General features: G+C 43.6%; 1 protein-coding gene across 2 annotated transcripts in view; it reads right to left on the reverse strand.

The window, feature by feature from the left end:
• LOXHD1 (lipoxygenase homology PLAT domains 1) overlaps positions 1-23,867 on the reverse strand; it is a 122,448-nt gene that overhangs the window by 32,320 nt on the left and 66,261 nt on the right. For both annotated transcript variants that reach the window (XM_042028789.1, XM_042028788.1), the window contains 8 exons: positions 21,889-22,051; positions 19,030-19,184; positions 18,032-18,241; positions 15,891-16,014; positions 12,239-12,447; positions 7,378-7,563; positions 4,309-4,436; positions 317-434 (listed from right to left, as the gene is read on the reverse strand). In XM_042028789.1, coding sequence (XP_041884723.1) covers positions 317-434; positions 4,309-4,436; positions 7,378-7,563; positions 12,239-12,447; positions 15,891-16,014; positions 18,032-18,241; positions 19,030-19,184; positions 21,889-22,051 — 1,293 coding nt within the window. The remainder of the gene's footprint in view (positions 1-316; positions 435-4,308; positions 4,437-7,377; positions 7,564-12,238; positions 12,448-15,890; positions 16,015-18,031; positions 18,242-19,029; positions 19,185-21,888; positions 22,052-23,867) is intronic.

A 23,867-nucleotide genomic window follows, 5' to 3' on the forward strand; every position in this document is an offset into this window, starting at 1 on the left:
TCACGTCCACCCATTAACCCAGCACCACAGTGATCATTACTAAACCACAGCCCACAGATGTGCCACACCCACAAGCCTTTTGAACACTTTCAAACATGGTGATTTCGCCATAAAAAAAATTTACAACACAGCTTTTCCCCTCTGCTCTTTTCTTTCTTGACTCAATTCCTGCAGGGAAAAACCATGAGAAACTGAACAGAAAAAGTGTAGGAAATTAGTAAAAACTAATCACTCGATGTCTTTCTCCTCTTTGCCAGGGGGTGAGAGGCTGCAGGACACACATGCTGCGACAGACGCGCGATGCTGAATGCGTTACCCTTTCCAGGAACCAGTGCGGGCGCGTCCCCTTCCCGTCCGTCCGGACCCTCATCTTCCTGAGGGGTGCGATGTCAGCAATCTCCATAATGAAACTGTCCTCCTGGCCCCGCTCAAACCTGCAGGGATTGGAAGACCAAGGAGGTTGTGTTGCTGCTGCTTTACAGCCTCTCTGCGTCTCCGTCCCCTGCCGGAGCCCTCGCCCTGCCAACAGCCTCAAATCAAAAGTTTATGAGTGCTCTTTATTGGACTTGAGCTTTCCTGTGCTGCAATCACCAGCTACTGTGCTGTTGGCAAGACACCTCAGTGCAGATTTGACAGGGATTCCTCCTTCCCTGGAAAACACAGCCCACCTGGAGCTGCTCCAGGCAGTCTGTAGCATACATTACTGCTCTGTTTGTAACCAGAACAATAGCGACTCACAGTCAGGCTTCTGCACATCGCCTCCCTCCTGGCAGCTGCCCACTTGCCTGTCCTTGGTCCGCTCCAGCTAGAAGGCAAAATAATTTTGCCTCATCTCCTTTCTCTGAGGTGCAGCACAAAACTTTGTGCTTGCTGTGGAGAGAGGTAGTTGCTGCAGCTGAGCTAAATGTGGCACTGGGATTGCAGGTCGGTGTCCAATACCCAAGTTTAGTAAGCACAGGCAAATTGTGTTAGAATGGAGAAAAAAACAACCTGATGAAATTGGGGGATTTGGATTTGCAAACTATCTCTGCCTGTGGTAAGAACCAGGGTGGGTTTGTGTAACCTTGCATGAAAGACCGTCCCCGGTGCGTGGCCACCGTGTACAGGCACAAGGATGTGCAGGAGCTGCTCATCCATAGCAATCAGCAGGAAGCAGGAGAAGGGAAAAAACAGCTAACATGTGCTTCCCACAGAAGATTACACTGGCTAGGACTGCACCTTCCCTCCCACTTGGCATTGCCTCAGTGAATGTGCTGCCTCAGGCTCAATATTACTCTGTTCAGAGCAAGTATCTTCAAGTTTTCCCCCCAGATACTCTGGAGACCTGCTGTGGTCTTGGAGTTGGAAATCTAACCCTTGCTAAGGAGAATGGCAGCCAAAGCCAGAGGGTTTACCAAGCACATGGCGACCACTCCGCTGTTGATGTTTCTCCTTCATGCAAACTCCTCCTTGTGGGGGAATTACCTGAGTGTGCTGAGTGGTTTGGGAAGAGCCCTGCAAGATGTGGGCATTGCCACAATAGAAGCAATCCATAATGATGATATCTCATTCCTGGCAAGGCCCGCTGCCTCCCATAGCTGTGCAGTGCCAGAATGTGGAGAAAAAACCATTTTCTTTACCAGCCTCTGTTCAGATTACCCCCTGCAGGACGAATGCGATTATACTCACACCATTATCTGAGCATGCATTGCTGCAGATGTTAGCAATAAGGTTTGGCTCGAGCCTCTCAGTTTTCATCCAGGCACTGCTTCCTCTGCACTCCCAGAGGCATTTGGACTGGGCATTTTGGTCCCAGTCCATTTCTAGTTATTAAGGGTTATGTTTGCTCTTTGAAAAATGCCTTTTTCTTCTTATTTGTCTTTCTGTGGTACCGGATACTGAGGCAGCCTGTCTCACTGTGAGAAATAGAATGTACTTTTGTCCCTGGACTGGATTGATTTCCACATCTATTAAAGAAAAAGGTGTGACCCTTCCAGTCTGAATTATCCTGTGATCCTATGATCAGTTTTTATTACAATCACTATTACCTACAAAGCTTCATAGAAATCTCTCACTCTGAGGCTTTCCAGGCTGAGCTAAGCTAATTCTAAGCTAAAATGTCTGCTAGCAAAATAAAACATTATTTATCTTCAGCAAATGCCTTGTTTGAAGTTTGTAATGCTGATACTCACCTGTTACTTCCAAGAGAGAAGTACTAGAGGGAAGTGATTGCTGAGGTGACAAACTGGGGGACCCAAAAGCCCTTTGCTATCCCTAATTTATATGAAGATGAACATAAACCTGAAAAAAATTGAGAAGGGAAGAAGTAGCCAGACAAGCTGACTGCTGCTGTTCCCTTTTCAGGACACTGAACCATTTATCTAAAGGATTTCATTAAGCTTTCCTCTCCATGCCTGCCCTTATAAATATTTCCATTGCCCAGGGGTCTTGGTAATAACAGTAATGTAGCAGAAATTGCCATAAATCTGCGGCAGGTTAGACAGACGGTTCTTCGTAATGCACTAAGCTGCTGTGAGTGAATTGGCACTGGATGGCCCCAATAAAGATGAAGTGTCTTTTACCATTTGGTTGCAGTAGCTCTCACCCATCTCTGCACTGCTGGCACAAGGGCTGGAGAGATTTCCATGTGGAAAGGAGCCAGGAAAGCCTGTGCTGTTAGCAGCTGGATGAACACTGGTGGCAGTGGTGTGGAAACAGACAGCATGTGAATTTGGGGACATGAATGTCCTGTGCAGAGGGTGCTAATGAGATGACAAGAGCCCTGTACAGCTGGAGGTGTGATACAGAGCACCTCCAGCTAGCAGAGATGTGCATCCTGCGGATATTAACATAAAAAGAGTTGTGCCTTACACTTCCTTCTTCTTCACACAGACCCAGCGATTTTTCAACACCTTTCACAGATCTTCTACTGTCAGATGACAACCCAAGCAACTAATAACATAGAGACTTTTAAATTCTCCTCAATTGCTTTTTCATACTCTTAGATCAGAGATTGTCCATCCCAGCCATGTAGACAAATGGGGTATGTTTTTAGAGGCCACAAAGTTTAGGGGTATGACTTGCCCCAGATGCAGCAAGACTGCAACCCTGCTCCTGAGAGGCTGGAGATGTCTTGATCCCCTTTAGAGATTTTTAGTTGATGCACCCAGATGTGAAATCTGCTTCATTTCTGATTACAAATAGCAGTGGTCCATTTTCCCACCTACTAGAACTAAGTGTTAGGATTAAATCGGTGGAAGACAGGCCCTGCTTGCCCAGGGTCTTGTAAGAGAGGTGTCACTGATGGCCCCCTCACTGGTAAACCAGGAGCATTGTCCCACCTGTCAGATGTCCCTCTGTGATGGGGAGCAGCACCAGGATCTGTGTTTTTCTGCATGACTCAGCTGTGTTTCTCACAGATATTTTAGTCAGCAGCACCTCTCTGCTGCATTTTTTTCACAACAAACAAGGCTTTTGCTTGTTACTAACTAAACACATGAAGCTCTCAATCTTAGCTATGCTTGTCCAGACACCCACTCTGCTGCGACAACTTCAAGTAAAACATCCCCTGAGCAAACACCTCTATGCAAGGTGCACCTTATCTTCAGTTATCCAGCATCCCCTCAGCAAGCTAAGCTTGAACCGTGTGGCCAAAAGCTCCCGCCCTTCTGATGCTCTGTAGATGCTTTGCTGAATAAGATCAGAGCTAGTCAATTAAATAAATTTAAGCATGGTGTTGCTAAAAGATGGTTCATTCTTGAGCATGCCAAAGCCTTCTGTACTAGGGAAGGTGCTAGGAAGGAACAAAAAAGCATTGGGAAGTGGATGAGTGGTGACATGTGTGAGTTTTTTTGGCTTACAGAAGTGATGGCATCAGACTAGTGTTACAGTGTTTGTTAGCTCTTTCTGCTGAAGAAAACATGAGATTCCACCTTTTCAGTAAAATCAGGGCATGCAGTCCAGCATTCTGTGCCACCACCCATCCATTTTCCAGTGCTCTCCTGGGCAATGTTCACAGCTCTTCTTGCAGACAATGCAGGACTTCATACTTTTGTTCAAGATGCTTATCTCTAAAGCCACTGAGGAACAGGTTAGACAAAACTTGTACAAATGTCAAAGGGTGGTTTCCCTGGCTCTCCTTTCCTTTGCTTTGCTAAATGTCTGACAGAAACACTTACAGGGGGCCCAGGTCTGAATCTATAAAGTCAGTGGGAATAAAGGTTTGTGTTTCAGTGATCAGCCATGATCAAAGCCCTGAGTGCTTCTTGACTTGACACTAAAATCTGCCATCATTCCACTTCTGACCAACAAAAATGACAGTTACTGTACCTGTCTCCATTTTTTTCCAGCAGCATCTCCTCAGTATTCCCATTGGATCCAAAGACAGTCATGAAAATACTGGCATCGGTACCACCACTTTCGATGTCTCCAGTCACAACCGTGACTTCGTAGAGGATCTGGTGAGGATTGGAAACAATTAGAAAGCCTCATTTAAACAGCTGTCCTTAACCCATGCTAAACAGGGCAACAGGCTTTCCTGGAAATCTACTTCCTAGCCAGAAAATGTTGCAACACAGCTTCTTGGTTCCTCTCCACAGCATTGTTTTCAGAGGTAAAGTTAGAGATCAAAACTCACTACAGGACTTTCCATCTATGATCTTTTCTAGAGTTTCTCAGCCTTGAAAGAGACACATTAATTGTGACAACATTTGAATCACGGAACCACAGAATGGTTTGGGTTGGAAGGGGCTTTAAAGCCTATCCATTCCCACCCCCTGCCATGGGCAGGGACACCTTCCACTGTCCCAGGTTGATCCAAGCCCTGTTGAATCTGGCTTTGGACACTCCCAGGGAAGGGGCAGCCACAGCTTCCCTGAGAAAACTGTGCCAGGGCCTCATTACCCTCAGCGTAAAAAATTTCTTCCTTTTATCTAATCCAAGTCAGCCTTCCCTCCATTTAAACCCATTATCCCTTGTCCTATTGCAACACCAGTGATGAAGATCTCTTAAGCTGCTTCTTCAAAGGTGTCACAACCATCACATCAATAGCTGGGTCGCCAACCCTCTGCTATCAGTGCCTGTCCCTGGCGACCTCCAGCACTCCAGACCTCCGTACTACACCAAACTCTTGCTAATTAAAAAAAAAAATTCTCCCAGAAGAACAATTGCTTCTTTTTCTTGTCTGCAAAATGTTTCCCCCAAAAGTTCAGTGTTCATCTGGGCAATGTTCATTCCAATATCACTAATAGTTTGGAAGTTTAGACATCAGAATACTCTCTGTGGTACAAAGTTCAGCTATGCTGCTCTCCAAGGGGATGCTCGCTGCTGCATCAGGTGCAGAGTCCTCCCAGACCTTGTGTGCACTGAAGGCATGCCCCTGTGTGAAAAGATGATTTTTATAATTTTCACCTAATTAGCCTAAATTTGTTCTTTTCTCCTGACATGGGAACAATAAGACTTAGAATAAATATTTTAAAAATGTGCAATTCCCAGCAGCTCTCAGGGTTTTTAAGACTTCTAGGCCACTTAGATGCTTTGAAGATCATAGCCATGGTAGCGAGACTTCTGGAATTAAGACGTGGAAGAATATCAAGGAACAGTCCCCCAAAAATATATTTCAAATAGTGCGCTGCTAGGCTAGTTTTACTGGCCTGAATTTTGGCTGTCACATAAATAAACAGTGCAAAGGAATAACATAATATAAAAAAAATGATTTTTCACGTTTGTTTCAACCTGAGTAATCTGCTGATCACATATTCATCCATACATATTTTAAATCTTAGCAATGCATCCTATTTTTTGTAGGAAGGAGAAGAAGAACTCTTTAACCAATGCATTGAAGGCTTTTAATGACTGTGGTGGACACTGAGTAATTTCTCGATGTATGGGAAGGCAAATACTCAATTTAAAGCAAAAAGAGGGAATATCAAGCCAAGAAGAAAATTAAGTTGAATGGATACATACAGCTGTACAAAAGCCAGGCAGGAAAAAAAATAGAAAAAAAAGAAAAGTGTTAATCTTCCCAATGATGCTAAACATATCAGTTTTCTTTAAACTCTAAGAAAACCTGTAAGACTCAGTTTCTAACTACAGCTCTTTATGAGGGAACAGTCCCAAATTCCCTCAACTAGGAGACTGATCAGAAAGTCACATGCTCACTTCTGGTTTCATGTCCCAAGCATCTCCCCAGATTTCCTTCAAATTTCCCATCATGTTTCTGGCCCAACATCATAGGAAAAAAAATTGTAGTTAGATGTCTCTTGCCTAAAATAGTGTCTATTTTGGGCATGCTTATGAAAATAAATATTCAGGATTGTGCTTTTAAAGGAAGACTGAACATAAGTCTTCATTAACATCCACTTCAATCTACAGGCAAGGCATCAGCTCACCAATAGGAGTTTGGAAATCTCATCCAGGAGGTTAAATGACAGATGGGACATTTTTATGAGATTGGTTTTAACCTTGGTATTAAGTGCGATGCAGGTTTTTATACCCTCTTAGGTCAATTCCACCACTGAAATCTGCATTAATTTGGTGAATCCTTCCCAAATGCTAAAAATGTTATCAAGTTTTTGCATGTCTGGGGAACAAAGATTTCAGGAGAATATCTTTAGCTTGGGAATCAAGAGCAGCATAGAGGAAAAATAATGTACTATGAAAGTGTAACCTGACTGTAAATAGAAGCACATTTATAGAGATTTTAAATTGCCACACAGGTATTTAAACACAGTGTTATTTTCACATTCATCCAGACTGTTACTTCTGCTACAAATCTTACATCCAAAATCAGCATAGCTCAGCTTTCCAATTTGTACTTGTTTGAAATACGGCATAGCAGATATTACTTCAAAATTCAGATATTTGAATGGAAAGACTATAGAGTTTTATTCATCACTGATTCAACTTTAATCAGTTATTCTCACCAAAGATCAGGCTTACAATTGTTTTCATGTTTCAACAAATTCCAGCAAATTAGTTTCCCTATCTCCTATTAAAAAATCTGGTATGTATGGAGAGATTAAAATATTAGGATATTTCCACAGCTCTAATCTGATGAGTTGGAAGTATTCCTTCACCTTGAAGGTGCTCCCACTTTATGGGTACCAGGTGATTCAGTGGGTGACAAGATGAGGACAGGCTGCTGAACTGTGTCCTACCTGCCCTGCCCTTCCTTCTATGCCATGGCTGCATCCAGCCAGCCTCACTAACCAGTGCTCTAAACAATCATGATTCTAAACCATGCCTAAAGATATTGTTAATAAAATAACATAGGAAAGGAAAGCAAAGAGAAAGCTCAAGCCACTTGCAAAAGTCAAGGTTTGAGAGCTGCTGACACATGACCTATGTCAGTAGAGGTGCCTGTAGCAGCTAAAGGCACAAAGTGAGCCTGGTGCCTACCTTGATGCCAATGTTAACACATTCTGCATCCAGGATGTTGAGGATTCGTGATGTGAGCCCGTCACCTTTGTCTCTGGCCAGCCAGCACTTGCAGACAAAGTTGTACATGACGCCTTTGGTGGGCACGACGATGTTGAGCTCTTCCATCATCCAGCAGCTCTCAGGGGTAGCACCATCATGCCCCACCTGTGAGGGCCAGAGAGAAAACACCTCCTGGCGAAAGGGGATTTCTCTGGACAAGGGTGATTCACCCAGTAATGAAGGACTCAAAGTCTACATACACCATCACAACAAACCATTCCACAAGGGGATGGAGGGAACTCTGAAACAGTGCCATTGCTGTGAGAAGGGAGCTCAGGTCATCAGCTGCTGTGCATGAGGGAAGGCCAGTCTCAAAAAAAGCAAGGTAGGCTGGACTGACTTACATGAAAACATGTCCAGTCTCTTCTTAATCTGCACTTGCTCCATTAACCTCTATATGCTCATTTTGCAGTTGGCGGCAGACATATTCCTCCACCTTTATAAGCCTTTCCACTTCTGTCACAACGCTTGGAAGTGATTATTCAAAGCTTTATAGCCAAGAGGAAAGATGCAGCTCAGCAAACACCCACATGTATTATTACAAGCACTTCCCTCACAAATCCACACAGAAGTGAACTAAATGTATGAGGCTGTTTCTCTTCCCGTCTCCTTAGACTGCAAAAGCTCTTGTCTTTGTACAGGAGACAACAGATGGAGCTTACATCTGTAGCTGGTTGATTTTCAAGGACCACCTCCTGGTACATTCCAGCCTCAAGAATGATCTGTCGTGGAGACCAGGAAGTCACACAAACGCCACAAGCCTGAATGGATGACCAAGTTCCTGACAAAATTTAAATGGAAAAAGGAAGAATACTAGAGGTGGCAGCAGGGGCAGAGGTCCTGCAGAAATACAGAGATATTGCACAAGTGTGCAGGGATGAGTTTATGAAAGCCAGAGCCCACCAGGAGCTGAATCTGTCAAGAGCCAGTGTTCCTGCAGGTATATCAGCAGCAAAACTATGTTGACAGTGTAAATTCTCAAAGAACCTGCATGTGTCCCTCTTAAAGAAGGTGGGCAATTCAACCTGGGGCAGACTTGGAAGCAAAATTATGCATCCAGGTTGATGGATAAGCCTTGGTCAGACAGTCATTCCAATGAGCTACCTGCCTATAGAAGACCTACCTGCACTTCATTATTTTCAGAGAAAGTGTTTGTGTAGTTTCTGGGAAAATGAGGTCCTTAGTTCTCACTGGTTTTTGTTTTTAAATTATTAGGATATTTAGGGAGGCTCAGAAAGCAATTTTTAATAACAGATTAATCTAGGGTGATATATCTGTGGTATCTATTTTTTTCCCAAAAAACAAGTGATCTTTTCTGTCTGATGGTCTCAGTCATCACTGCTATTAGGAGTATTATTGCTGTACTAACGTCTGTGCAGCTGCAGAAAATTAGAGCTAACCACTAGGGAAATTCAAGTCTACAATGGATGCATTAATCCTCCGATTCTTGGGGTGTGAGGTGAATGGGAATATAACACTTGCCTTCCCATTCCCTCTCTGCCAGCTTGGCTGAGTGTTTCCAAGCCCAAAGTCAGAGTTTTTGTGCAGCTCTGTTGCAGGATGGTATGGATGAGACAGCGGGGAAAGTTCAGGGCCGTGGTTCTGTAGTGAAGCAGGGACAAAGCAGCTGGAGGGAAAATCCTACTGAGCCTAATAAAGTTTGCTGGTCTTTTGGGTTCATAGCACACCCCCACCTGCCCACATCATAGAATCATAGAACAGTCTGGTCTGCAAAGGACTTCAAAGCCCATCTCATTCTAACCCCACTGCCATGGGCAGGGACACCTTTCACCATCCCAGGTTGCTCCAAGCCCCATCCAACCTGGCCTTGGGCACTTCCAGGGATGGGATATCCACAGCTTCCCTGGGCAAAGTATCATTCCAAGACATTGCTAGGATGCCACATTTTCACAGCAAACTTCAACTTCTTTGATATCAGCGACAGCCAGAAGGGAACAACATGTGCATCCAGCTGCCTTGGAGAACCTGTGCATGAGCAGATTTCCAAGGACCTCAAGAACAATGTAAGTTCTGGGACAAATTCAATCAGTGTCAGCCAAGTCTTGCCTATGGCTGGACTTTAGGAGCAGAGCATCAGGATTTGACTTTCAATTCCAGGCAAGTCTTTAGACAGACCATGACAATACACTGAATAATGCCAAGCCATGGCCACACCAGCAGTGTAGCCTGGAAGTGCACACCAATATCACAGTAAGAGGTTTGGGCTGAGATGTTTGACCTAAATTAGAATGACAGAATTTCAAAGGCAGGTAGATCCTTGCTTGGGCTGTTTGAAAACTTTTGTAACTTGTTCCTACTGTCCTTGAGGGACTGCACATCCCTGAGACTGTGATGCACAATTTATACTGAGCAGCTCACGATCACATAGAAACTGAACACAGTGGCAGGGGGAAAATCTGAAAGAATTTTTGTGGAAAGAAGGTTCAGAGAATACTAGGGAGACCTGAGGGTCAGGTCCCTAGTCACTGAGGGAGTGGACTTGCACCTGCAACATTCGTGTGTCCTTGATTTTTCTCTGTGTTCATGATGGAGAAAGGCTCTGAACCAGAAGAGGTTTATAAAAACAAACCAATGCAGCCTCTCCTAGACACACCTGTGTCTCTCTGCAGCAACAACAGTCTAAGAACAGAGATATTTTCATTCATTAGGAGAAGAAATATTAAAACTTATTTTGAAAACACAGTGTAAAGTGTCTACACCAAATAACTTGTCTTACTTATTTTCATGTCAGCGTGTCTATTAAAGTACACCAGTAGTAAATATTGTATCTGTAGGCTTACAAGACAGGAATAAACGGGCCCCTTTCAAATTACTTTGTGTTCCACTGTTTCTGCTTTCAGTGGAGTGTATGTGTAGCAGGAGCATAATATCAAACTAAAAGTAGCATCACACTGCAAATCTCACAGTCCTGATAAATGGTACAGTCTGCTGCCTGGGTTATACAGGGGGCTCCTGGAAACTTAATCCTCATACTATGCTATTTTCACATGGTAACTCATATTCAGAACTTTTCACCTTCTACACAAACAGACAAATGCCAAATCCAAGAACGAACTGTTCCTCACTTTTCCCAAGCAGATAACTAGCAATTTTCTGCAATGTCCCTGAGCACTGCAATTTTCTAGAAGGAAAATGCGGACTGATGCCATGGCAACCACGGCAGACTAGCACATCGGTGTCATTGCTGGGACACAGGTCCAAAAGAAGGGTCCTTCCAAGCTGAGAGCACTGCATGAAGGAAGGCAGAAGGCCAGGAGCAGGTGGCTCCTTCAGCTGCAAGCTGGGGAGTTACAAACCAGAAGGGAAAATTGAGCCAGGGGTGAGACAGCAGATTGGTGAGATCACTGAGTACAGGGGTGAAAGAGCGCAGAAGAACATCACCAGCTTGAAAGATATACGTTATTTCTTTTTCTATCTCTCTACATTTGATTTGCAACCTTTTATCTTCTTTCCCACTTGTATTCCTTTTCAAATTAATTTTTGCCTTGCCTCTGCCTATTTCAAAGTGTCTTCTCCTACTTTCTTCTGTTTTCTACCCATTCCCTACCCTTTTCACTGTCTCTTTTCCAGCACCCCTTTCTATTTCTTTCTTCAGGCTTCTCTTCCTGTCTCTGACACTGAGGAGTGATACTGTCATTTTCCTTCCTCTCTGTCCCACTCCATGGCTGTTTCCACATGTGCACTGGCTGGAAGAGAAGGATTGGTACACTTGCTTCACTATCAATGTTTGACCTCGAGATGGGCTAGACAGAAAGCGCCACATACACATAGAAACCAGGCACTTGGAGTGCATTAAGAAAATATCATGATAATAAACTCAAATCTGATAACAGAGATTTCTCAAGATGTCAGACTTCATTGCTTGAGTGAAAGGTAGCACAAGTGACTCAGTCTCTCAGCTGCAACAACAGAACATACAGATGCAAAGATTTTCTTATTAGTTATGATTTCTCTCTCTTTCTTGTCTCTTTCCAATTACACAAGCACACACATCAACAGGCAGGTTTACTTCCACAGAGGGATAGGTGTAAAAATAAGATTAAATAGGCTCCTCTTTTCCTCAGGTGCTGTGGGTTTCAGTACTTGAGGGGATGGAGCAAGCTTTCAAGAGTTGGAACTGCCATATGAAAAAAGAATGATGTACACAAACACTCTGGAATATTCATGTGAAGTTTAAGCCCAGTGATGGAAAGTCTATGCAAATTCTGTCTCCCTGAGCCATAACAGAAAAAATGGTTCCTGTATCGAAATCTATTTGTGCACATTACTTACAAATTATGATTAATTTTCTTCTCTAAGCCTGTGTCCTCCAAGCTGTGAAAACAATTTTCATGGTTAGCTAGGAAATTATACAAGATGTGTTCCTCACAATTTATGAAACCCAATTGTAAGTAGTGAAAAAAATCAACTAGGAAAAAGACCAATGGAGAACTGCATCCTGGGAAGCTTCACTGCATCTGGCAATAGAAGGCATTGAGTAAGAAAAAGCAGTGCCAGAGATGGGACAAAACTGGGACATGTTACAACTTCTTTACAATTCATAATTATCTTCCACCTCACAAGGATCCTGGTTTTATGCGAAGTAAAGCATACTTATTGACAGGTTGAGACACATGCGAAATCTCATCAGCACAGTCCTGTTTACATTCCTTTTAGACCCAAGAGCCTTTCCTTCTCTGCTAAGAATATCAGAACCACGTGCTTTCTTTGGCCACACATTTCATACGCCTCCAGCACTCGCGCTGCATTCACAACATACCTCCACTTTTTTGATCTCCCCAACATCTAGGCCCCAAACCGAGAATTTCTCCACAGAGCCATCTGCAAAGTCATCCTTTCCTTCTGGGAGATCCAGCCACAGCCTCTCGGTCTGCACTTTCTGCGGGCCCATGATGATGATGAACACGCGGCTGTCGGTGCTGGAGTCGTACTCCGTGCCTGTCGTGACAGTGATGTGGTACGGGATCACTGCGACAAAGAGAGGTTTATTCATCAGAAAACCCACACACATAAGCACTTGTACAAGACTTGATAAAACCAGGGACTCGTCCCATCAGAGGGAGCAGCTGTGCATGCCAAATAGGTTCACATCCCATTGAATTCATTTGGAGGAGCGATAACATCATGCTTTGTTGGGCTACAAGTGTGCTTTGGAGACTACTTTCCCACGGTGCGCTTGGGACTGAATTCTGCGAGGGTTAATTTCCCCAGACAACCCTACTGGCTGCAAGGAGGTTATAAGTCCAGATTTCTCCCTAACGGATGACAGAACAGCAAAAGGCTTGAATCCTTATTGACACCAAGAGACCTTCCTGAAGATGAGTCTGAGCACCTAAATCTTAAACAGGCTATTAGGCCAAAGTGATCTTACACTCCCCGTTCAATAAAGACAAATAAATCTGTGCTGACTCCAAGGTAAGCCATCACCATCTGAATGTCCCAGAACAACCACAAATGCTCTCCTTTGTGCCTCATTCAAGGTTTGCTGTGATCTATGGAGCAGCTCAGGGTTTCAGCGTCCCTGTACAAACCCAGACAGAGGAGAACAATCCGTGTATTAAAGGCAAGTCACTCAATAATTCTATGCGTTGCATAATAATTTTGGTTGGGGGAGAAACCTTCAGGGCAAGACTTGGTAAAAGAGGAGGTGGTTTTTCTGTGGTTTTCAGAAATTTCAGTTCAGCTGTTAAAAGGGAGGAAGTGCCAGACTGCTTTTCAAGGGCTTTCCAAAAGCTCATTTGGGTAAGCTGAGCAGGCGGTGCAGAATTAGTCGCTGAATACTCGTTTGATTTCTCAGAACATTTGTGCAGGGCTGTTCAAACAGTTCTGACAAGACTCAGAGCTCTGAAACTTGCTTCGTCACAGACTCAAAACAGCCTGGCTTCATCATCACTTTTCTGATTTAAAAAAAAAAAAGGTTTATAAATTGACAAAAAGAACCCTTGGCTGGTTTTCAAATTACCCAAGACTGACATCTAATTTTGCTTTATGATGACTAACAACATTTTTGAGGTGGGGGTTGTACTAGAAATTCACATCAGACACAGCATACCTGTGCAACATCAGGGAAAGCATGAATTCATACTGATCAAATCTGTCCTTACCTCTGGATAGAGCAGAACCCAGAAAGATTCATTCAGCCCCAATTTGAGGATTTTGTGTACCAACACAAAATGAGCTGATGATTAGGCAAGATTTATTCTCCCATTTATGGCGTAATTTACATTCCAGTGGGTGCATCAGCACAATGATACACAATGCATTTAGCAGGAAAAAGGGTTTAGCTGTAGTCAAGGCAGATTTTATAAGTATATATTGAGAGGTCATGTTTAGGACATCTCCAGACCTTTAAATAAAGTATATTTTGAATAGGGACAACATTTGCTTTTATACAGGTTTTGTCCTGTTCTCCTGTGACAGACTAAGTTCAGAGAACTACCAGCATTTCTAGCTGATCTTTAAGCCAAGGTACTTGAAACACCTATGAAAAAGAAAGAGGAACTACGCCTAACTGTAATTTCCCACTTTACGTAATGGATACAGAGATATAGAACAGCTTACTATCAGAGAGCAGGAAATATTCTTTGCAGTTCTTTCCTCTGACAACTGGAAAAGGGATCATTAAATTCATTTATCTTCCCTCCCTGTTGCCTCCCTCTTTATCTGGGATTCATACTTCCCTTTTTTCACACACGGGAGGATGCAAATCCTGGGGTAAGCGGCCACAGAAGGACACCACAGGTCCTCCAGCCCATCTTCCTTTGTCTTTGAGTGCCAGCACAGGGTTCAGGCTGCTCAAGGCCACGAGTTCCCCTCACAGCAGGATGGGTTTCCTCAGGGATCCATCCATGCCATCTCCAGGGCTGCTTTCCAGCATGGGGGAAGGTTCCCAGTTCAGACCTATGCAGCATCCTAGCCAAGCGGACTTTTCCCGGAGCTCCATCCTCACCTCCTCCATCTCCTGCCCCTCAAAGGCATTTGACAATTTGGTCACGGCAGAGTCAGGACTGGGCTGAGTGACAAAAGTCACTCCCTTTCCCAGCCAACTCCCAATACCACTTCCTTATCGAACCAGCTGAGCTGGCTTTTTATCCAGCTCAGAAGGTGGCTGCCTGGCTCACCCAGTCCATCTTATCTGGCATTCCTTCAGGAAGCAGTTTCCTTAATGAGGCCATGTCACTGAACAGAGATAGTGGTGACGACAAGCTCCAGGACTCAGAGAAAAAAAGACGACCCTGGCACAATGGGGATGATGGGAACTGTCCTAGCTCTGCTGGAGAGGGGTCCTCATGGGAAATGATGGTATTTTACCCATTATTTGTGAAACTACATGGAATGCCAACATGGCAGATGTTATCCATTGTCACAGCACAGAAGTAATATCAGAAGGAACATGGAAATCACTTATTTTTTATTTGTGCACAATGTGGGATTACAAAAGAAGGGCAGCCGCAAGACACATGGGTTGCAGGCCGGGTTTAGTGATCTGCGGCATTACATCTGCTTCCCAAATGAAAGGTGTGGGATGTGCAACCCAGGTATCAAACCACCACAAGCTACTGGGCACCAGAGGAGCAGCAAACCATCTGTGTGAGCACCCTTGGACTCTGTGTGAGTCTCCCTGGAGAGCTATCTTAAACTCTTACGGAAAATTACATCATTTTCACTTTGTTTACCATGGAAGTTTAAGATAGGTTGAATCATTTTGCACTTGCTGTGGATTAAGAGCACATAGACAGTAACTGTGATGCAGCTGCTGCCCAGTTAGCCAATACAACACAGTATTGTAATCATACATCTAAAATCTTAATCTAAAGCTAAAAGGCCCCCTGTAGGATATCAAAGAACCATAGGTTCAGTTTAGCTGATAAGTCATTGTCCTGGAACAGAGAGGTAGTCATAAAAAGGGTATATAAATAGTAAAATCATAGAATCATAGAAAAGCATGGGTTGGAAGGGACCTTAAAGTTTATCTCATTCTAATCCCCCTGCCATGGGCAGGGACACCTTCCACTAGACCAAAATGACAGCTGTTGTGATGCCTGCTATGTGTGGTAAAGAAAAAACCTGAAGGGTTCTAAAATAAATCACATTTAAATTCAAATGAAATAATATTTCACCTTGAAATACCATCTTGATTAAGTCAAAGAAACAGTTTGGAAACACTGAATTTACTGTGAATTTCACGACTTATGCCACTGTTGAGGGCAGAGACCTGCAGGAAAAGCAACAAACACAGAAACACAAGCCCTGATCCAGCCTTTTCTAAAGCAGTCACAGCACAAGAAAAGGAGAAATAATTTGCTGCTCTGCCTCTCCTTGCTCTTCAGCAGCATGAAAGCAGCCTCTTAAGCACTGAAAGCCAGAGCACACGGATGCATACAACCAAACACTCAGGCACGATCACTCACGTGAGCCTTCCTCTGCTGCCTTGACCAAGCTGGATTTTCTGGGCTCCTTCGGGTTGGCATTGCTGTCCTGGCTGGACACGCTGAGAGAGGAGCCATCCAGGCTGTTCCGCTCGCCATCGTAGCTCTAGTTGGGAGGCATGTTTGGGAGGGTAATGAGGCTGAGTGCTCAAGTGCTGTCAGCTGTTCCCATGTGCCTCCAAGAACAACATGAGAACAAATCCCCGTAGTCCCCCAGGCACCTTTTTGGTCAGTGTAGCTCAAATAAATGTGACTGGTATTGTACTGGTGGTCATTCACTTACTTCTTTGGTAACCCTGACAGGTCATTTTGGATGTGTGTTATAATAACAGAAAATATAATAGACCTGAGAGTCTTGTGAGTTGTGACCTTTTCTGTGCTACCTGTCTGAGCAGGAGGAAATTCAGATCAATGGAGCTGTGCCAGAGCTCATAGAATCATAGAAGGGACCTTAAAAGTCACCTTGTTCCAACCCCCCATGGGCAGGGACACCTTCCACTACTACAGGTTACTCCAAGCCCTGTTCAATCTGGCCTTGGACACTTCCAGAGATGGGGCAGCCACAGCTGCTCTGAGCAATCTGTTTCAGTATTTCACCATGTTCACAGGGAAGAATTTTTTCCTAATATCAAATCTAAACCTACTCTCTTTCAAACTGAACCCATTCCCCTCTTGTCCTGTCACTCAAAGCCCTTGTAAATTGTCTCCCTCCATTTTTCTTGTCAGCTCCCTTCAGGTACTGGAAAGCCGCAATTAGGTCATCCCAAAGCTGCCTCTTTTGCAGGCTGAACAATCCCAATTCTCCCAATCTTTCCCCACAGAGCTCCTCCATCCCTCTGATCATCCTGGTGCCTCCTCTGGACTGGCTGCAGCAGCTCCAGGTCCTTGTGCTGTTGTTCCCCAGGGCTGGGGCAGCTCTGCAGGTGGGGTCTCACCTGAGCGGGGCAGAGGGGCAGAATCCCCCTCCCCTGCTGCCCACGCTGGGGATCAGCCCAGGACACGGGGGGTTCAGGGGCAGGGCAGGTCCAGCTCTCCCCCACGGCACCCCCAGGTCCTTCTGCTGGGGCTGCTCATTAGGTACAGGTCAAATATCATAAGAGGCAGAGTACTGCAGCTCTGAGTGATACGAAACACCAATTGTGTTTGAAGAGTTACTGACAATGCATTTGGTGTCATTGTCCAATAAATGTGAGGCTCTCACCACACAGTCAAATCATTAAAAGAAAATAGGAGTGATTAGTTTTTCCTTGTTATGAATTGATATAAGCAACAGGGTAAGCGTGTCCACAAGCATTCACAGCGTTGTCTGCTGCAGTTTTATGAGGCAGCATATGGCAACACTTATCCACGGTGTAACTCCTCTTACATCCGCTCCGCTGCATTCAGGATGAGTCTGGGCCAATTCCATTGATGATCATTTTAGTGGTAACTGTCAATTAAAGAGTCTCTGTATTCTGCAAAGTGGACTCCTTAAATAAAATGAACTTATAATCAGCTGCTTTATTATGTCTCATTGTATAGAAGTAACAGAAGTCTATTAATCTTGTTTGCTAATTTTAATTAGAGCATGTACCTCGAATTCCAATTAGCTACGCTAGGCCAATAAGCAATAGAGAGTGTGCAAGTAGAAAGGACATTTCACTAAAAAACATTTGAGTGCTTTGAGTGGTAGCAAAGAGACCTGGCTTTTTATGTCTGGCAGTGGTGGAATAGGGATTTGAAAAGAAGAAACCATCCAGTCCAAGTGAGGATGAAGTCAAAGGACCCAATATTCTGGTTGGAGGACTTTGAATAGTGGGACCCATTACTAACGTGCTTTGTGGGCGTAGCAAGGACAGCAGCAGGGAAATGTACTCTGCTGTGGATCAGCAAGGTAGTGAACTCTCATCTGAAGAGTTCCACTTACACTCCTTGATTTTTCTGTTGAAATTGCAAATTACAGAGATAATGATAATGGGCTGAGAGTGGCCTTACTTTCAGGTCTTGTCTGAAAATCAGAAATTCATTCTGGATAAGCCAAAAGCCCTCACAGTCCCTAATGAGCTGCCTTGGACTTCAACCAGATATCCAACAATTTTATTTTTATGAGTAACAGTGGAATCTGCTTTGAGCCATAACTGTACCTGTTCATAAAGTGTACGCTCTATCTTTTTGTCCTCTTTCTTTCTAGAGAGCCAGCGCTCGCACAGGAAAACGAACGACTCCTCTGTGGTTTCATCCAGGATCTCCACTTTTTCCAGAAACCAATCAGGACTGAACATGCTATTGTCGTGGCGAATCTTGATCTTGTATAAGATGCCAAGGTCCACGGCCTGTATAGTGAATGTGTCCTCCTGCAGGGTGTTCAAGAGCAGTTGGTTTTGTTAACAAACTCTCAACGGATCATCTACTGGAAAAAAGCAAAAAAGGGAGACTACAGAACACACATGTTTAAATTCCATATTGCTGGATGGTGTTTAGCTAAAAGCTTTGCAGAAGCCCATAGAGGTATATCTGTTAGCTAAAACTGTTCTTCAGGGAAGTGTTTTTAAAGCCTGTTTTTGCTAGGAGGGGAGCTGCAAAAAACACCACTTTTACAACCAGTTAGAATATTGAAATCCTGGGAGATTTTTTTAGTTTCAGTATACTCCCCTTTCTAATCCAGTTGGATTTGTATGAGCAATCCAGATAAGACAATCCTTGCCACCATAATATCCAAGCGACTCACGGGATGACCACAGAGCATCACTTTTGGTGTTATTTTCTCAAACGCAGCCACAGTTTAAGTCCCACCAATTTATCAAGTTTTGTGGTGAATTCCAACATATACTGTGTACATGCAAACCAGTTGCACAGGCACTGTGGGAATGTGCAGCTCACAGCTCCAGCCAGTTTACATGGACCAAGCTCATAATTTGTCCATCAGTGAGTTCATAGGAACATCTGCCTGTTTGCTGCAGTGCCTGTCAGTTGTAATACCCAACTGACAATCCATACAAAGCATTTTAAGAGGTAATGAACGTGGTAAATGGAATCAATCAATTCATCCCTCATAGGAAAACTCAGCCTATAAAGACAGCCATTGACTTGATAGGTTAAAGACTGAGAAATGGAAAGTGTTGTTAACCCTTTGCATTTGTACCTGTCCTCTTTCAAACTTGTTGAAGTTTGTTTCGGATTTACTGAGTTTTCTCTCTCCCATGTCCCCCAGGTCTCCATAGATATTTAGAAAGACATTAGCATCTGTTCCAGCACCATAGATATCCCCAGTGAACACACTGATCTTGTAGGTGTGAACTGCAGAAAGAAACAGAGATGATTTCTGGTCAGATGGAATATTAATATCCATGTTAGGTACTGAATTTACCTAAGAAATTGATCCCCAGATTTTCTGCTTGTTGCTTTGTAGAGGTTTTTCTTTCAGGTTTCTGATTCAAAGACTGGAGCATCCCGGGGCTGACACTTGCTGACTTCCCTTTTCTCCATCTAATCAATGCCTGTGTGTTGCTTTGATCACACAGTTCACGTTTAAAAATGCACAGAATCATCATGGTCATTACTGGATGGGAAGTCGACAGAGGTGAGGGAACTCAGCACCTTTTCATAGGGAGGCTCGAGGGACACGGGTCTGAGGGCAAGTCATTCAGTGCTGTGAATCCTCAATACTCCATCTTCCATAAACAAAGACTGGGAATTCAGAAGTGCAATTACTACAGGAGTTAATGGCACGTATCACTATAAATTCCCCAAACAGACAGAGAACAGGTTTCTGGGTCCTTTTGCTGAGAGAGTATTTAATTAAGGAAGGGCTGGAGCTATGCTGTTTAAGTACCCTTTCTCTTTAGCTTGCTCAATGATGAGACAATAAAACCTCATCAAGCCTTTAGTAATGTGCTTTACCAAACCTGTTAAATACTCTTATTTTTATTTTGCTACTCTTCCCCCAGTTATATGGGGAAAACAAACAGTTACTGAAAGCATCCTCTCCAGGAAAACAATGAGGGTCTGTACAAGTCTCTGATTACCCTGGTGGCACATGAGCCATGGAGAATGCCTCCCTGCAAATCCCAGGGCAATGCAAATGAGCAAGAGGCACAAAGTCTTAGTTAGGATTCTGCGTGCGCTAACAACGTTGAAGAAAATTGCTATATAGTCTTTTTCTTCTTTCACAGTAAAACCGACCCTATTCTGCTTCATCATCCATGAAAGGTTTCCATTGATTTCTCTGAGAAATGGATCAGAGTCATCATCTGAGCACATCCACCACGACTCTGTGCAGTGCTGGATTTTCTGGTTTGCCTCTTCACATACGTCCTACAGAGTTAGAGCTCCGTATTTGAGAGGCAACTTCTACTCTAGTAATGAAGGAAGCAATGTATATTGTCTAATTAGTCAATGCACCCCTCTTTCGCCTTTGCTTGATAGTTCCAGAGACCTCTAGGACTAAAATGCAGCCTATTATATCATGATCCTCAGAATACCACAAGCTGATATTCCATCACTATCATTTACACTGTTTACTGCCTAAGATGTATGAGGACTCACAGACATGCACAATATTTAATTCTTGTCCCAGATATTTTATATCTAAACCAGAAGACCCCAAACTCAGCCCTAGCTTCACACCAGAAGAAACCTTGAGTTATCCAAAAATTATATTCCATAGATTATAAAACTTGTTTTCAGGCTTTGCCTTCAGAAGGAAAAGTGAGTCACCCACGTTAATTAACAAATGGTAACTGATCTAAGGTAAAGCAACAGAAATTAACAAGTTAAGGAAAATGTCATGAAGGCACCTAGAAGTCATAGAATCATTGAATCATCAATTTGTTTGGGTTGGAAGAGACCTTTAAAGGCCACCTAGTCCAACCCACCTGCCATGGGCCATGACACCTTCCACTGGACAGGGTTTATCAGAGTCCCATCCAACCTGAACTCAAATGTTTCCAGGAATGGGGCATTCACTGCTTCTCTGGGTCACACTTGCTGGTGTTTTACCACTTAGTAGTTGATATTAAAATTGTCTTTGCCTCTGCAGGAGAAGAAATCTCCCATGAACTACCATGTAGTTCCTAACAGGAGGAAGGAGGACAGCAGTCTTCCTCCCAGCAAGGCACCTCTTCCCTTGGCAATGGAAAAAAATCCATATTAATTCCATCCTGACAATGTTCTACGGTAATTGCAAATCAGACTCTGAAAGAAAAGAAACAGAGAGAGAACTTATTTTCTCCATTGACTCATCTTGTTGCCAGATGCAAGAGTTGAGAATGAAAATGGCAGCTGAATTCTTTTTGCTCTGCTCAGGATGAGGAAGTTCACGACCTCTCTCAAGGACATAATGAGCTCTGGGTGTGAAAAGGAGATTCTTTTCTAGGGGAAAAAGAGGTACAAATAGCTGGGCATACAGAGAAGCAATGATTTAGGGGTGAAATTTCAGTTCTTCTTCACTTGTTTCAGCTACTGATAAGGCCAAACACTGAAAGTCACCACTTTATAAGATGGGCTCAGAACTGAATAAGAATTTATTCTCCTGAGAGGCAATTTAATGAGGTGACGGTGGCTGCAATGACCCAGATTTCTAAAGGTTATGTATTTGTACCTGAAGGGTAGTAGGCAAAACAACTCTGGAAGGAAAGAAGAGAATTAATTAGACTCATAGGATAGGAAAGGAAAGGGCTAAGTGCACAGGACAGGTGACGTTGGGCAAATGAGTGAAGATGTTAACACAGCGTGGAAAACAAGATGTAAGAATTTTGTTAGGCATCAGAGGAGATATGCAAACTATGGGTGTCGAAGGGTGTCTGTGACAGGTTCTTAAAAGCTTCACCGGAAAATAATGATGGTATTGCACAGAAGTGCTCCAGGTGTGAGAGAGGCCAGAGAACAGGAAGGGAAAGTAGAGTTAACAGTCATATCAGCATTGCACTGAACCACACATCCAAATGTTTTGCTCCAAAAAAATCAGATAAATCATCCCTACCTACTCCTAGGATTATATTACCTTCTAAAGCATCTTCAACTTCTTCTTCTATCTGCTTGAGTGTCCCATCCTTCAGGAGCTTTTCAGTAAAAATATCAGATGGCACCAGTTCTCTGATAGTCTCGCCATCGTCTTCAGACTTTGCAAGCCATCTTTCACATGGAAATGTGACAGTTTCTGAGCCCTGGAGTAAACATGACAGAGGAAACCTCTTCAAAACAACATGAACACACTCTAGCATTTCCCCTTTGAAAATACTCTGACATGCAGGCAAGGATTTTCAACTCACGTATGTGTGCGTGTGCATGTAGAGGCAGACCTAAAATAGCACATAGAAATGTATTTCCTCCAGAAAGAAGACATCTGAGGACTCTCAGAGGAAGCACTGAACATGCAGCAGAAAACAGGATTCCCAGTGGGTGTGTGAGCGTTGCTGTATGGTCCAGTAGATCTCTGCCCTTCCCAGTATTAGAGCTTGTAAATTCCTAATCAGGACTGCACTTTTCCTGCTGAAGCTATGTTTTACTGAGACTCTGGAATTCCTCTCCAACCCTTATTCAGGCAGCATTTTCTTTGAAGCCAGTAGAGCTTTTTTTTTTTTTCCCCCTGAGCTCAATACTTCATGATTTCACCCTATAATTCTGTGACTCAAGCTGGGTTCCAGGCAATTCCCATACATGCAATAAGAGGAGAAAAATACTGATTTAATTTTTGATCTTTTGTTTTGACTTCACTTTGGTGGAAACAAATATGATTTATATCATCAAACAGACAAAAACAACAGAACATGTGTTTTCCACTTGGTAAACAAAATTAATCCCAGACTATTCATTAAGAACAGACTCCCATAAGGCCTCCAAGATGGTAAGATGCAGGCAGCTTTCTGAGTGCTGGGCACCCCAGGCTATGACTCCATAAAGAGAGGGGCATGAGCCACCATGCAAGATACAGAGGCCACAAGTCTGAACAGAAGGGAAAAAAAAGGAAGTTAGTTTTAATCTCACAGTAAATAAATACAGAAAAAAAAATGGCCCTTTCTTTGCTGACAAGCTCATCATTTATCTCTTACACAGCACAGGGGTCTCCTGCTTTTTCTAATACTCTGTGTGCCATCACTTCCATATAGAACATACCAGTGGATTTAACAGAATGCAAGAGGTGTTTGGGTTGGGCAGGACCTTAAAGAAATCTCGTTCCAAGATCCCTGTTATGGGTAGGGACACCTTCCATTACCCCAGGGTGCTCCAAGCCCCATCCAATTTGGCCTGGAACACTTCCAGGAATGGGGCAACCACAGTTTTTCTGGGCAATCTGTGCCAGGGCCTTACCACCCTCACAATCAAGAATTTCTTTCTAATATATAATACCCTGCCCCCTGTCAGTGTGAAGCCATTCCCACTTGTCCTGTCCCTCTATCCTTTGTCCAAAGTCCCTCTCCAGCTCTCTTGTAGACACCCTTTATGAATAATTTCCACATTAATTACTCTGCTGTGGTTATTTATCAAGCCCATACAGGGTCCTTTTTTACTATTTAAATACTAAAATATTAATTACTAAAATTAATGGTAAGGGAAGGGAATAGATCTCACTGTAGCAATCTTGAACATTGTTGTCACTGTGTACTACAGCGCTGTACTGCCTGGAACTGACACCATCACTGGGGAGGAATAGCTTGTGCATCCAAGATCAGATGTGCACTCTGATCACAGCTAACCTGGAATGAACAGGTCACAGTGTCACCACACAAAGATCACAGGGAAGTTGGTCTGTGGGAGCAGAACCCCTCCGAGGGGCTTGTGTGACTCAGTGTTTTGAGTCCTCAACAGAATCATGCTTTGAGTACACACAGCCCAAATCTTCTGCTGTTAATGAAACACCATTTCTCCTCCCCTCTGCTGCTCCCTGCAGTGCTGCTGTTTAACCCCAGACAGAAACATTTAACTCCATGAGGAGGTTTGGAGAGCGGCATACAAAATGGTGTCAAAGAAAACTGGCAGCAC

This window comes from Corvus kubaryi, unplaced genomic scaffold, assembly GCF_017639235.1.
Source record: "Corvus kubaryi isolate FWS band 111438036 unplaced genomic scaffold, C.kubaryi_AGA036_p1.0 37308, whole genome shotgun sequence".
NCBI lineage: Eukaryota > Metazoa > Chordata > Aves > Passeriformes > Corvidae > Corvus > Corvus kubaryi.